Source organism: Equus quagga, chromosome 13 (assembly GCF_021613505.1).
Source record: "Equus quagga isolate Etosha38 chromosome 13, UCLA_HA_Equagga_1.0, whole genome shotgun sequence".
In the NCBI taxonomy this organism is placed as follows: Eukaryota; Metazoa; Chordata; class Mammalia; order Perissodactyla; family Equidae; genus Equus; species Equus quagga.
The window spans coordinates 73,309,685-73,323,484 of NC_060279.1; the positions used below are offsets into that span (position 1 = coordinate 73,309,685).

General features: G+C 55.9%; 1 protein-coding gene across 1 annotated transcript in view; it reads left to right on the forward strand.

The window, feature by feature from the left end:
• Positions 1–13,800, forward strand: part of CMIP (c-Maf inducing protein) — a 239,326-nt gene that overhangs the window by 147,492 nt on the left and 78,034 nt on the right. The window contains exon 3 of the mRNA XM_046682695.1: positions 11,447–11,497. Within this exon, the coding sequence (XP_046538651.1) occupies positions 11,447–11,497 (51 nt within the window). The remainder of the gene's footprint in view (positions 1–11,446; positions 11,498–13,800) is intronic.

Genomic DNA, 13,800 nt, shown 5'->3' on the forward strand with positions numbered 1-13,800 from the left:
AAAAAAAAAAAAAGTGGCTACTAGATTGTGTAACAACATTGGAGCCAAGAGGCACGCACTTTGGCCTCTGAGGAATGCTGAGCTCGACAAGCTGAGTGTAACAGCTAAACATCCCCTTGAAAAATCCCGTTCTTTCCTGTCGTCTCTTGGAGGACACCCAAACGTGCCTGCCCGTCTGCCTTCTTCTTCAGGCTCTCCCTCTCACTCGGCAGCTTTCCTTTTATCCACCCTTACCTTTGCCCTCGTCCCCTCCAGCCCCAGAGCTGTCCTCTCTGTCCTTCCCGCCCATCCCATGGCTGCAGCAGAGTCTCTGAGTTCTGACCACCCTGGACTTGGGGGAGCAGTGGTGGAAGATCGGGGGGCAATAATGGGGTTCCGTGGAAAGTTGAGAAGAGGAGGGCATGCTGAGGAAATCTGATGGAACCACAGAGCCCTGAGCCGGGGGAGGAGGTGGATAAGCCCGCAGCCCCATCCTTGAAGAGCTGCAGGCCCCCGGGGAGACAGAGCCGTAGACAAATGACCAGAGAGAGAACAGCTAAAATAGACGTAAGTCCCAACAACTGAGAGTCCAGAGCAGGAAGTGACTCACTCGGCCCGGGGGCGCCAGACAAGGCTCCTCCCGGATGGCAACATTAGAGCTGGGGGCGTAGAGGGATGCGTAGGAGTGTGCTGGGATGGGAGTACACACTCTGGGCAGAGGGAATGCAGGTGCAAAGCGTGAATGCGAGGGAGGGGGTATTTGCTGCCCTGAAGGAGAGAGGAGGGGATTCAGGACCCTGTGGATGCGTCACAACCACATCGCACAGGTCTTGTTAGCTGAGTGAGGAAGGCACCCTCTATTCTGAGGGCAATCGGGAGGCCCTGAAAGCTCTTAAGGGGTAGAGGGAACAATAGGAGGACCGGTCTGGTTGCAGGGCAGAGGAGGCTGGGTGTGTGAGTGCCAGAGGGAGGCGGGTGGGGGGCTACCCTCGGAGTGGCCCAGCTAGAGGGGGGAGGCCTCAGCTGCCATCTACCCGGGTAGAGTGGTCGCTGCCCTGCCAGCAAGAGAGCCTCATAGCGTCTGGGCGTGGACGGGACAGCATGACCCAAGGAAGTACCCTGAGCCTCACTCGCCCTGGGGACAGAGGAGCAGTCAGGCTGCAAGGGAAACCGGTCGCTGGGATCGCCTGGAATGTCCCTTTAACCCAGGCCGTGGCTGCAGGCCGGCTGTGATGACTCGCCTGGCTGGGGCTGCGTCAGGCCGTGGCCTCACGTCAGAGCTCCCCCTGCCGTGCTCACGCCTGTGACTGCCCCCTGCTCCAGCGGATGGTGCAGCCCGCACAGCCCGGGAGCCAGAGGCTGGAGCAGGAGAGCAGCCGGGAGAGGAGGCGGCCGGCCGGCGGATCCTGGGACCCTGAGCTGGATTCAGAGCCAGGACAGGGGACCCAGACACAGCCTCCGTCCCATCACCCAGGGGACCCCAGGTGGGTGCAGCCCGCTTTGGTCTCTCCCTTGCTGTCATTCCCCTCAGCTTCTACCTTGCGTCCTCCTTGTCATCACCCTCCTCCCCCTCCCTCCCGTGACTCATGGGTGGCGTGTGGCCGTCTCGTTATATAAGTGGGTTCCGAGTCATCTTGGAGATGGGCTCCAGGCCAGGAGATCTGTCTGGTAGTGAAGTGGCCGGGGGGCACCTGGAGCCCCAGGGTGGTGGCCTGAGGTGCCGGGCAGGGCGCTCCTCACATGCTGTCGTGACAGTTGGTGGGATCCCGTGCTCTGGGCTTGTCCCCATTCACGTGATAGGCCCCAGAGCTATGGCGTGACAAAGAGCCCTCTTCCCTGCTCTGGGCGGCAGGGAGGCCCGAGAAGCAGCCAGGTGTGCACGGGGGCCAAGGCTGACTCGAGGAGCTTCTGGTCGGCCGACGAGTGAAGACACCTGGAACTGTGCTGTCGGTACAGCAGCCACTAGCCACCGTGGGTCATTTGCATTTAATTTATTAAATCAGATTAAGCATGCAGTTCCTCAGACCTCTAGCCGCGTTTCAAATGCTCAGTAGCCACTTGCAGCTGGTGCCTCCCGTATTGGACAGCGCAGGTGAACACTTCCATTGTCACAGGAAGTTCTACTGTAGGGGGCTGGACCCTAGGACTTTCCGTTTTGACCCATGCTCCATACACTGAACCACCCCCCCACCCAGGGGAAATAACCTCAGAATGAAAGGGGGTCTTTAGCATTCTGGCATCCCTGCACCCCTGAGGGGGCCCCGTCCTGCTTCAGGTGGCACAGCTATTCTCCATGTAGGGGTGATGTGAGGGACGTGCGGGCGTCCCTATGCCAGCCTGCCTGCTCTCTCTCTCTCCTCCTCTCTCTGTCTCTCTTTCAGGTTTTCTGTTATGTGTGTGTGTCTGATTTCTCTGTCTCTCTGACACTTTTTCTCCATCTCTCCCTTCACCTCCCCTTCTCTCCCCTCCCCTCCCCTCCTCTCTCTCCCTTGCTCTGTTTCATTTCCTGCATCTCTTGTGGTTTCTCTGTCTCTGCTTTCCTTCTCCAAGCCTCTCTCTGCACCTCGCTGCACCCTGAGCCCTCCTCTCTGTGCGTCTTGACCTAACTCTCTCTCCGTGTCTCTCCTCTCTCCATTCCTCCTTCTTCTCTCTCTGTCCCTCTCCCAGGGACCTCCTTACAAAGCTGCTTTGTAAGAATTGGAATCACTGCCTCACTCAGACTTCTGGGAGCTGACCTATCTGGGTTCAAGGAAGGTTAAGAGACGCTCTTGGGCAAGTGTCCCTCCTCCAGAGCCCAGATTGCCGAGCAGTCCGCCAGCGGGGCATCAGGTCGTCAGACAGAGCTCCCAGCCTTCCAGCCCGGGTCCAGTCGATGCGCTTCTGGGTGCTTTGTGGTTTTCAGCATGAGCTCCCTAATGCCGTGCTATTAGCATCCCTGGTTACAGAAAGCACCCATTTATCTTCTTTCCTCCCTTCATGCCCTTTCTGCTGGCGTTTCATTGTGAGGAGGTAACTACCTAAGTACCTCAACGGTGCGATCAAAGCATCCTGGGTGGGCACAGCTCCCCGCCCACGGGGTGGGGTGGCAGGAATTAAAGGCTATGGGGCCACAGATCTTCTTCTGGAGATTTCTGCCTCGCAGTTGGGTTTCTGCCCATCCTTGAGAAGCGGACAGAACCCGCTGCTCTAGAACAAGGTTTCAGGAGGAACAAGAACAACGAGACTCTCCTTCCCGGAGAGGTTCTGCTTCTTTCTGGAAGGGTTTCCGAGACCCGCTCTTCTCATTGATGTTCCAGAAGGTCTCTCGGGAGGCCGGACGACTATTTACCCCAAACACTGGCAGCCGGGCGGGGGTGGGGCGGGGTCCCTTCTTACTGGAAGCTGGAGAGAGACCTTTCCGGTCTGAGAAGCACGTGCTGTTTTTCCCTAAGAAGTCGGCCGGGGAAGGAGCTCTGGGGAGAGTCACCCGGGTGCACCCTTGGCTGTTTTTCTTACCTCTCGAGACAATACAACAATGAGAGAGAACTTGGCAACTTTCAAAGAGGAAATTAGGCAGAATTTGCCTGGAACGAGGCCCTCTGCGTATTAGAAAGATTTATCACTAGGAGAAGTTGGCGCCGGCCCCCGGGGCTCTTTCCCATGCTCCAGGCCCGTCTCCTGAGTGACCCTCAGGACTTCGAGCTGTGCCCCGTGACGTCCTGGCTCAGCCGCCCGCACAGCGGGATGGGGACTATGCAGAAACGCGCCCTCTCCCCCAGGTCAAGGACAGCCCAGTCCACTCTCCCTTTCCTTGAAGGCTCTTAGAGATGCCGGCACTGGGATTCCGGATGTCCCTCGTGGCCTCTGTCCTTTTTCAAAACTCGACAAGCCAAAGGAAAGAGTAGTTATGGCCCAGCTGTGTTAAAACCTCTCCAACTCCATCAGCAAGAGGGGAAGCGGCCGTGAGGAGGCGGAGGCTGCCCCACCAGCTGCCTCCCCCTCTTTGGGAGGAAAGTTCTGGCCCACCCTCTTGTCTGCGGGGTGGGGCCTCCTGGTGACTGGGACACATGCCAAGTCCTTCCTCCTTCCCCTTCATCAGCATAATGCTTTCAGATTTCCCAGCCCAATTCCTGGAGCCCAAGGGAGCTCAGACACATGGCTCTCATGTTCCCCGGTGGACAGTAGAGAGAGCAGGCAGTGCAGTCAGACAGACTGAGTCCCAGCCCAGTTCTACCATGTTCTCGCTATGTGACCTCGGGCAGCAGGAATAACCTCTCTGGGCATCTTCATTATCTGTGAACTGGACCCATAGTACCTGTCTCCTTGGGTGTTGTAAGGATAAGTAATATTACATGTAAAATACTTAGCATTGTAAAATACTTAGCATTACATAGTGGGTGTTCAGGAAGAGACTGCTATGATTATTACTAGAGCCTTAGTCAAATACAACTGGGGAAGAGAGGGTATCAAGACTGAATAGTTCTTTTGAAGTTTTGTTTCACATGAAATTTTCTTCAGTGAGCAGAATGAGTATAGTGATGCTTCATCCATCCATCCATCCATCTCTCCACCCACCCATCCATTTATCCATCTGTCTGTCTATCCATCTATCCACCCATCCATCCATCCATCTCTCCACCCACCCATCCATTTATCCATCTGTCTGTCCACCCATCCATCTCTCCACCCACCCATCCATTTATCCATCTGTCTGTCCAACCATCCATCCATCCATCCATCCATCTGTCCACCAACCCATCCATTTATCCATCTGTCTGTCCATCCATCCATCTCTCCACCCACCCATCCATTTATCCATCTGTCTGCGTACCCATCTATCCACCCATCCATCCATCCATCTTTCCACCCACCCATCCATTTATCCATCTGTCTGTCCATCCATCCATCCATCCATCCACCAACCCATCCATTTATCCATCTGTCTGTCCATTCATCCACCCATCCATCTGTCCATCCATCCATCCATTCATCCATCTATCCATTAATCTATCTTTCCAGCCAGCCAGCCATCCACCCACCCATGCATTTATCCATCCATCCACATATCCATCCAATCATTCATTCATTCATTCATTCATTCCACAAGTCAACCAGTCTTTCATTTAACAAACATCTCCCCAGGTTTCATGGGCATAGTAGTGAATAAGTCAGACGTGGCCCCTGACCTCACAGAGTCCACAGCCTGGAGAGGAAGAAGAACAAAGAAACAAGTGATTACAGGACAGTGTGATCTGTTAGAGGAGGTATCATCACCTGATGTGGTCAGGGATGGTGAGGGGGAAGGGACCACTAAGACAGGCCTTCTGGAGACTTGGCATTTCGGGTGAGACCCGAAGGGCAGATGGTTCAGCAGGCAGTGAGGGAGGGCGGGGAGGCAGAGTGTTCCTGGCAGGATCCACGCTCTGTGTGAACAAAGCCACAGGAAAAACTAGGCGAGCCAGGTTGTGCTGGGTTATGCTACTGTGACAAGCAGCCCCGAATTCTAAGTGGCTTAAAACAGCATAGGATTATTTCTCACTCATGCTGCCTGTCCATCCTGGGTCAGCTGGGAGCCAGTGGAGTGTGCACCGACTGGAACGTTTCTGGCTACCAGGGCATGGGGAAGGGAGCCTGCTGAAGGTGCATTGGTTCTTAAAGGCTTCCAGCGGAAGCGACGCAGATCACGTCAGCTCACGTTTCATCGGCCAAAGCAACGAATGGCTATGTGTACCCACCACGTGCCAGAAGGAGAGCTGGCAACACTGGGGAAGGACACTGATGAGACCACAGCAAGTCTGGGCCTTAGAGTCCTCGTCAGAAGCATGGCAGGAGAGGAAAGGTTGGGCTGGAGTTGGGACCTTCCTCTGTGGTCCAGAGTGTATTCAAATCTGCCCGCACAATTATGTGTGTGTGTGGTATATACACAGTGTGTACATTACTTGAGTGTAAATCTATAGTTTGTTTCAGGTTCTCAAGGGGCTTCAGGTTCCCATAAACCGCCCAAGACCGAGCACCCCTGGACTGGGTGATTCTTCACACCCCCGTGAGCCTGTGATTCAAAGGGCCTCCTTTGTTGTGATGGACGAGCCCGCCTTCCTCCGCTGTGCAGCCAGCCCCTCTGCACCCCTGTCCTCCCAGGTGTGCTGGGGAGTGGTGAGCCTGGCAGGTGGAGTGGGAGAGACCTTCACCCTCTCTGCCTCCCCAGGAACGAGGTTCTGGAGAGCTGGGCAGCAAGACTGTTCCTGGGCCCGCGTCTCCGCGCTTTGCCTTGCGTTTCATTAATTCACTCAGCAGACTTTTTAATGCCAACCACACTGGGAAGGTGTCTCTTAATCCTCCTGGATCCTGCCTCCTCTCTCAGTCCTGTGACCTGGGGTCAGGGGTCTAAGAGGGGCCGCAAGAAGTACAGGGAAGTCGAGGAGGGAAGGTGGGCCTGGCCAAGGCCCTGGGGAAGGCAAGGGGTTTAAAAAGCAGGGAAGAGTGAGCATGTGCCCGAGGGGCAATGGTGTGGTCAGGGGCTGGATCAGATGCCTGGGTGGGCAGCTGGGCCCTGCTGCCTGCTCTGAGCCTCAGTTTCCTCATCTGTGAGATGGGAATGTGCACGTCCTCACCTCACAGCGATGCGTGTAAGGCATTTTGCACGGTGCCTGGTAAGTGACGTCGGGCTGCTGCTGTTGACCTTCAGGGTCTCAGTTAATCCCCACGCAGAGAGGCGGGCGTCCTGAGCCCGTTATGGCCTGGGAAGTCCAAAGTCACATGGCTGTTTGCAGCTGAGGTCCACAGACTGCTCCACTGAACCCAAACCTGCCATCTTTCCAGAACACCACACAGACCTCCTGGGGTTGAGACACTCTCAGGGACGAAGGAAATGGCCAGGAAGCCGGGTGTGGCCGGGGAAGGGGGTCCGTACTCTCCCACGTGAAGGAAGTCTTGGAAAACTCAGGCTGTTCTGCCTGAAAGGTTTGGCTGAAGAGGGGAGATGACAAAGGCAGGTAAGATGGTGGTTGGTGTCACTGAGGAAACCCTCCTCCCCTTCTAGACGGCGAGACCTGGGGGCCAGGCCAGACCAGGCACGGGGGCGGGAAAGGAAGTCTGTTAGCTGTCCCTGCTCAGCAGCGAGCTGGCAAACTGACCAAGTCTGGGCAGGGCCGGAACCACCCGGTGTGTGAGCTCTGGGACCAGGGGATGCCAGGAGGGCTCGTGGTGTAACCAGGAGAGGCCGAGGCTCTGGGAGCTGGCTGGCACCTTCTGAAAAACAACGGCAGGGAAAAATGCCTCGGAGCATCCATTTTTGAGAAGGACCAAGGGTCCAGCGAGGATGTGCTCGTCTATCAGGACTCTGGACACAAGCAGCCGAAATGGACTCAGGCTATCTCAAGCAGGAAAGGGAGATGCTAGGACTGACGGGAGCCTGGAGAGCAGGCTTAGAAAGTGGCCTGGAGCTGAGGCAGGCAGGGGGACCATGTCCCAGCCCAGTCACCATCTTTACAGGAACACACAGCCCTGCCTCATAATGAGTTCTCACCCTCCTCATCTTGGCATCGCTTTGCTCAAGACCCAGAGTCCTAGACAAGAGCCTCTGGTTGACCCAGCCTGGATCACCTGCTCACATACAGCCAAGGGAAGGGCTGGGGGCCCCCCTTAAAGATCCCTAACGGGGGCCCACACGTTGGGGCGGCCCCTCATCATGGGAGGGGCTGGGCATGGGCGTGGGGAGGCACGTCTATGTTGGATTTGGCTGCCAAGGAAGGAGGGGCGTCACCATCTGCCGCTGATCACCCCCCCAGCACTTCTGGTTTCTTTCATGGTTTGTGTGCTCATTGTTGCCCGTGTCTGACAGCACCTGGCCCTCCTAATCGGTGCCAGGGACTCAGAAATAAAACCCTGCCCTCAAGGAGCTCTCAGCCCCCTCATTCATGCATTTCTTCATTACCTCATTCAGCAGGTCTCCCTCTGTTCCTTGATGCCCCAGGCCCTGGGGATGCAGTGGGGTCGCACACGGGCACGTACTGGCAGGGCAGCATGGTGGAGCCGGTGGGTGCAGAAGAGGGAAGGACGTGGATCTCCTTCTCCACCTCCCTGTCCTCTTCTCTCTCCTCTCTCTTCCTCTTTGTCTTCACATGGGCATTTGGTCCAGGCAGTGGCACCTTATGGGCACTGACCATGCCCACTGTGGACCCTCAGAACCAATGGAGTGACCCCTTCAACCAGCCTGGCATACCTGTTCATTTCCTACTACTGCTTTGACAAATGACCACAAATTTAGCATTAAAAACAGCACAAATTGGGGCTGGCCCCGTGGCTGAGTGGTTAAGTTCGCGTGCTCCGCTGCAGGCGGCCCAGTGTTTCGTTGGTTCGCATCCTGGGCGCGGACATGGCACTGCTCATCAAACCACGCTGAGGCAGCGTCCCACGTGCCACAACTAGAAGGACCCACAACGAAGAATATACAACTATGTACTGGGGGGCTTTGGGGAAAAAAAGGAAAAAAATAAAATCTTAAAAAAAAACAGCACAAATTTATTGTCTTACAGTTCTGGAGGCCAGAAGTCTGACATGGGTCCCACTGGGCTGAAATCAAGGTGTTGGCAGGCAGGGCTGGTCCCTCCTGGAGGCACCAGGCGAGAATCCGTTTCCTTGCCTTTTCCAGCTTCTAGAGGCACCTGCATTCCTTGGCCTGCAGCCACATCACTGCAGCCCCTACTTCTGTCTCGACTCTCTGACTCCTGCCTCCCTCTTATAAGGACCCTGTGATAACATTGGCTCACCCACATCATACAGGATGACCTCCCCATCTCAAGATCCTTAACTTCATCACGTCTGCAAAGCCCCTTTGCCACCTAAGATAACATATTCACAGGGGATTAGGATGTAGACAATCTTTGGGGGTCCCTTATTCAGCCTGCCACACCTGCCCCTCTCTCTGGCCACCTTGGTGTGTTAAATAAAAAGCATAGAAGTAGGGACCAGCCTGGTGGCATAATGGTTAAGTTTGTGTGCTCCGCTTCAGCAGCCCAGGGGTCACAGGTTCAGATCCTGGGCACGGACCTACCCACCACTCATCAAGCCATGCTATGGTGGCATCCCACATACAAAATCGAGGAAGATTGGCACAGATGTTAGCTCAGAGACAATCTTCCTCAAGCAAAAAGAAGAAGATTGGCAATAGATGTTAGCTCAGGGCCAATCTTTCTCACCAAAACAAAAAAGCATAGAAATGATTGTGGACCAGGAGCATGTGGAACCAGCTCATACTGGCTTGTACTGGCTCCTAGGAAGCAATCGTGTGCATCTCTTCCCGACTCTGGTCTAGGGACATCCCCCTCATAGCACAGAATCAGCTAGGGTGGGATCTTTGACTGCACGGGTGTGGGCACACGCTGTGATCGGGGCTCCTTTATCCCAGAGAGCCTGTTGTTACACCTTGATCAGCACACCACTGGCCGTGGCTGCCGCTGTGCTCCCTGCTATCTGCAGCGCGTCTGCAGGTGCCAGGCACTGCGCTAAGGAAGCATTTACATGAGTTGTCTCATTGTTTGGGATCTTCGCACTGTTCTCCTGAGCGTGGGATGTATTTTCTCCACCTGAAGAAGAGAACTGTCGTGAGACCACAGAGCTACGTCAGCACTGACGGGAGGCAATCCAGCCACGGACCCTCCGGGGTGTTGCTGGCCCCCATGGCAGACACCCCTTCAGCGTCCACCTCCCCAGTGAGGTGTCCTAGGCTTTGGGTCCTCAAGGGACTTGCTCCAGGCCACACTGCCAGGCCACAACAGAACCAGGACGGGAACCCAGGTCTGTTGGAGACTCAGCCACTGCAGATGGCCCTGCATCACGGGGGGGGTCCCCTAGCCCTCTCCCCATCTAGGGCAGAAACGCAAACTCCCCTCTCCTCCAGGTGCTGGTGTGAGTCTGCTCAGGGCTTGGAAGGAGTCTCTGAGCTCGCTCACGGGAGCCCGATTCCCTGCTGCACTGGCCACTGAACCGCTTCATCGGTTCGAGCCTAGAGATATCTCCAGACTCTGCGCTGGGAGAGCGGCTGATGTGTCCTCAGTGATTTGGGTGGGGACGTGGGGCTGGTAATCCAGATCTCTTTGAATGAGGGTGACCCACAGTTGTACACGCTTGTGTCTGCGTGTGCGTGTGTGTTCGTGTGGGTTGGGGGCAGAAAGTGGACGTTCCTGCTTGGCGAGAGCTCTGGCCTTTGTGAGGGTCTCTCCACCTTCGGGGTCAGGTCACCGGAGCAGAGGGTTGTGGGCTCAGGCGGGAACGGACACTTCACTTCTGCCCTTGCGGGTGGTTGGCGAAGACTTGGCACATTGTGGTTTACAGCATGAGTCCACCCTGCTGTCTGGGAGCCTGTGGGAAAGTTTTTAACCTCCCGAGCCTCAGTTTCCTCATCTGTACCATAGGGATGACGATGCTGACAGTACCAACTTCCCAGGGCAGAGTTGCAAGGACTGAATGCACCAGTCCACACCGAGGGCTTAGCGCTGCACCTGGCACGCATTAAACATGCTGTAAATATTGCTGTTGCCGCCAGCAAATCTGCCAGAACTGGCAGTGGAAGCAGCAGTGATGTGCCTCAGAGTCGACAGGGCCTTCCTTGGGCCACAGTTCGTGTGAGAGGAATTGATGATGGTGATGGTGACAGTCATAATGACCTCAGCTGCCTTTTTGTTTGACCACCTACTGTGTGCCAAACACGGTTCTAGATGCTTTACGGGATTCATTCCTCAACCTCACAACATCCCTGCAAGATCGAGGTTATTGTCCCCATTCTACAGATGAGAGGCTGCCTAGGTCTCTGAGCTCGGGTGCTGTGGACCAAGGAAGGTTTTGCTTGAGTTCAGGATGTGCCTGAGTTCAAGGCCAGTGCTTTCTCCCACGACCGTCTGCAGTTGGCAGGAGGAGCCGTGGTTAAACCCACAGGCTTGGCTGCCTCGGTCTGAATGCACTTGGTTGACGTGAGACCCTGGCATCTCAGTTTTTCCCTCTATGGGATGGCATAGTGTTACCCACCTCTGAGGGCTGTTGTGAGGACGATGAGAAGAGTATGTGGGGAACAAGCGCCAGGTGCCTGGAGCAGTGCTTGGTACAGAGGAGGCCGCCAGCCAGCTCCCACCATCAGCATCGCACCACCCTGCCGATTCCCCATTCATCCCGGCTGCTCCCATGATCCTATGTAAGTCGAGATATGTGTAGTTAAGCTCTTCCAGCCACCAGCGTCTGAAGTCACTCATTCCCAGCAAAATAAGCCCACAGTGGCAGCAGTGACCGATTTCAGAAAAGTCCCCCTGGTTACCACTTCTGTTTCAATTTTGCACCCAAAGGGTTCAGCGTGGTGAACCCCTCAGAAATCTCGTGAGGGTCACAGAGCAGACGCTGTTGGTCAGAGCAGGCTGGGGCTCGCGTGCTGGCCGGTGGAATGTTCTGACATGCTGCAGGCTGGTGACCGGACCTCGCTGTCCTGTTCTTGTCGTTACAGGCTGCCAACAGCTACCTGCGAGACCAGTGGTTCCATTCCCTGCAGTGGAAGGTAAGTCCTGCCTCGGTCGCTCGTTTGGGGCAGCCACCTCTGTCTTGGGCAGCTGGTGCATGCTGGCCAAAGCTGGGCGGTCACCCAGAGGCGTGAAGGTGGAATCTCTTGCCTTCCAGAGGCCCAGCCGAGGAGCTTTGCTCCATCACAGACCAGCCTCTCCCCTTCACGTGTGACATGTGGTGCCTTTCTCCCCATAACGCCGAGACGGCATCCCTGCCCTGTCGGCCGTTGACATTGCTCATGGGCCTCATGGCATCGTGTCTGCTTCCAGAAGGATCATGGAGCTTCTTGTTCTCAGATCAGGGCCACACCTGAGGGGCTGGGGGGTGGCAGAGCTTCAGGGGCCCGGGATGCTGGGTTGAAAGTAACTTCTGAGGGTTGTGCCGAAGGTAAATTTACCAGATTCAAAAACCCAACTGTATTTCCATAGTCTTCACTTCCTTTCTGTTACCTGGTTCTTTAGTCTGATTTCCCAGGTCTGGTTCTGCCTAGGATGGTCCAGAGCCTTTTAGCACAAAGGGGAATTAGCCTTCTACTGGTCACTTTCAAGACACAGGGGCCAAATCTGCTGAGAAGGGTCATCCCAGCCCCCACAGGAGTCCATGTTCTGCTCCGTGGCTCAGGCCCGGGGTGTGGACCGTGCAGTCAGCTTCCTCTGGCGTCTCACCTCCCTGTCTCTCCACCTTCTGATCTTTTAGTTGAGAACAAGCCGTGACAGGCCTGGGCCTCGCAGAGCCAGCTGAGTATGGCTGCAATGACCCATCCGTGTCCTGGGCTGTCATCTTTACAGTAAGCTGGAGAGCTCAGAGGATGAGCGCTGGCCCCCTGCAGGGTTTAGGGCCATGTGCCATGTGGGGATGACCAAGGGAGCATTCCAGATTCCTCTCGTGCCTCTGGAGGGGCCCTCGTCACAGCCAGGCAGAGGATGGAAACACAACCCTGGAAAATTGCATTCTTGGTCCCAAAGAGGGCCACCTCTCTCCTTTCCCCTGACAGCTGCAGGTCCTATTTGTGCCTGGGTGGCAGTCTCAGAGGCTGACCGTGAGTCTCCAAGTTAGGGCCAAGAAGGGAAACGACTAGCATTTATTGAGCACCTCCTGTGTGTCAGGACCATGAGGTTAGGCTCCTCATGTCCATCTCACCCCACCACGGCCTTGTAAGGTTGATCATTATCATTGCTCCCATTTTATACATGGGAACGGCGAGGCTCAGAGTGGAGCCCACCTCCTGTAGCGAGGAAGGGCCTGAGGCAGGGTTTGAGTCCAGGTCTTTCCCATACCCGGTGGTTTCTGAATGTAGGCGGAAGGCATTGGGGCAGCTGAGAAGGCAAGGCGGCACGTGCCTGCTCACACTCAGCAGGTGCTGCTGAGAGCTCCATTTCTGCAGGGAGGACGTCCCTAAGGCCTGGCTCTCTGTGGCCGGGGATGTCCCAGGACAGGCAGGGCATACGTCAGGACCTGCTGGGGGCCGTCTGGGAGTTAAATGCCAGAGCAGTCGAGCAGGAGGGAGGATGACGGGTGATGGTCAGGGGGCTGCCTTCAGGAGGGACCCTTTCACTGCACAGACAACGGCCGCTTCGAGTCCCCCCGTTCTCCATGCGCGTTTTCCCACGGCCCTCCTCAGTAAGCGATTGCCTTGCTTGTTCCTCAGTTCAGGAGGGGACAGAAAGTACTGGGAGACGTACTGCCCGCCTCGGGGGCTGGGGAAACGCCTCACTGAAGAGACAGCCAAGATCAGTGTCGAGAGAGGCTGTGTTTAGAGGGTCTCCACAGAGCTCTGCCTCCCGCCTTGCCCTGGCCGACGTCTCCCCCAGCAGCGACCTACGGGCATACCCGAAAGGCAGTGCTGGGGAAATCTGTGACTGTCATGCAGCCACCAGGGATGACTAAGATGGCGGGCACGGGAAGCCCAATTTCGGGAGACCGTGACTGGCTAGAAAGATGATTTCAAAGTGACTAGCTTGAAACGTGCGAATTCAAACGTCAGGGATTATGTGTGGGGCTCGGACGGCTGATGGGGCGAGTACAGAAGTGGGGATCGCCGGGTTCCCGGCAGTTCTCATGAAGACCTGGAGGTCTGCACTCAGTTTTTGTGGGGTTCCGTTTGTTTATGGTTGTTAATCAGTTAAGTTAAAAAGAAGAAAGCATCCGGAAATCCAAGTCAGGGTGTCAAGGAACCGGCAAGTGCCTGGCAATGTGCTGGCTCTTTTGCCTGGTGAGGAATGGTGACCTTTGACCTCACTGTATAAGTTCACCCAGGTCTTAGACGTGTGCAAGCACTGGTGGTTTGTCCCCTTTGAC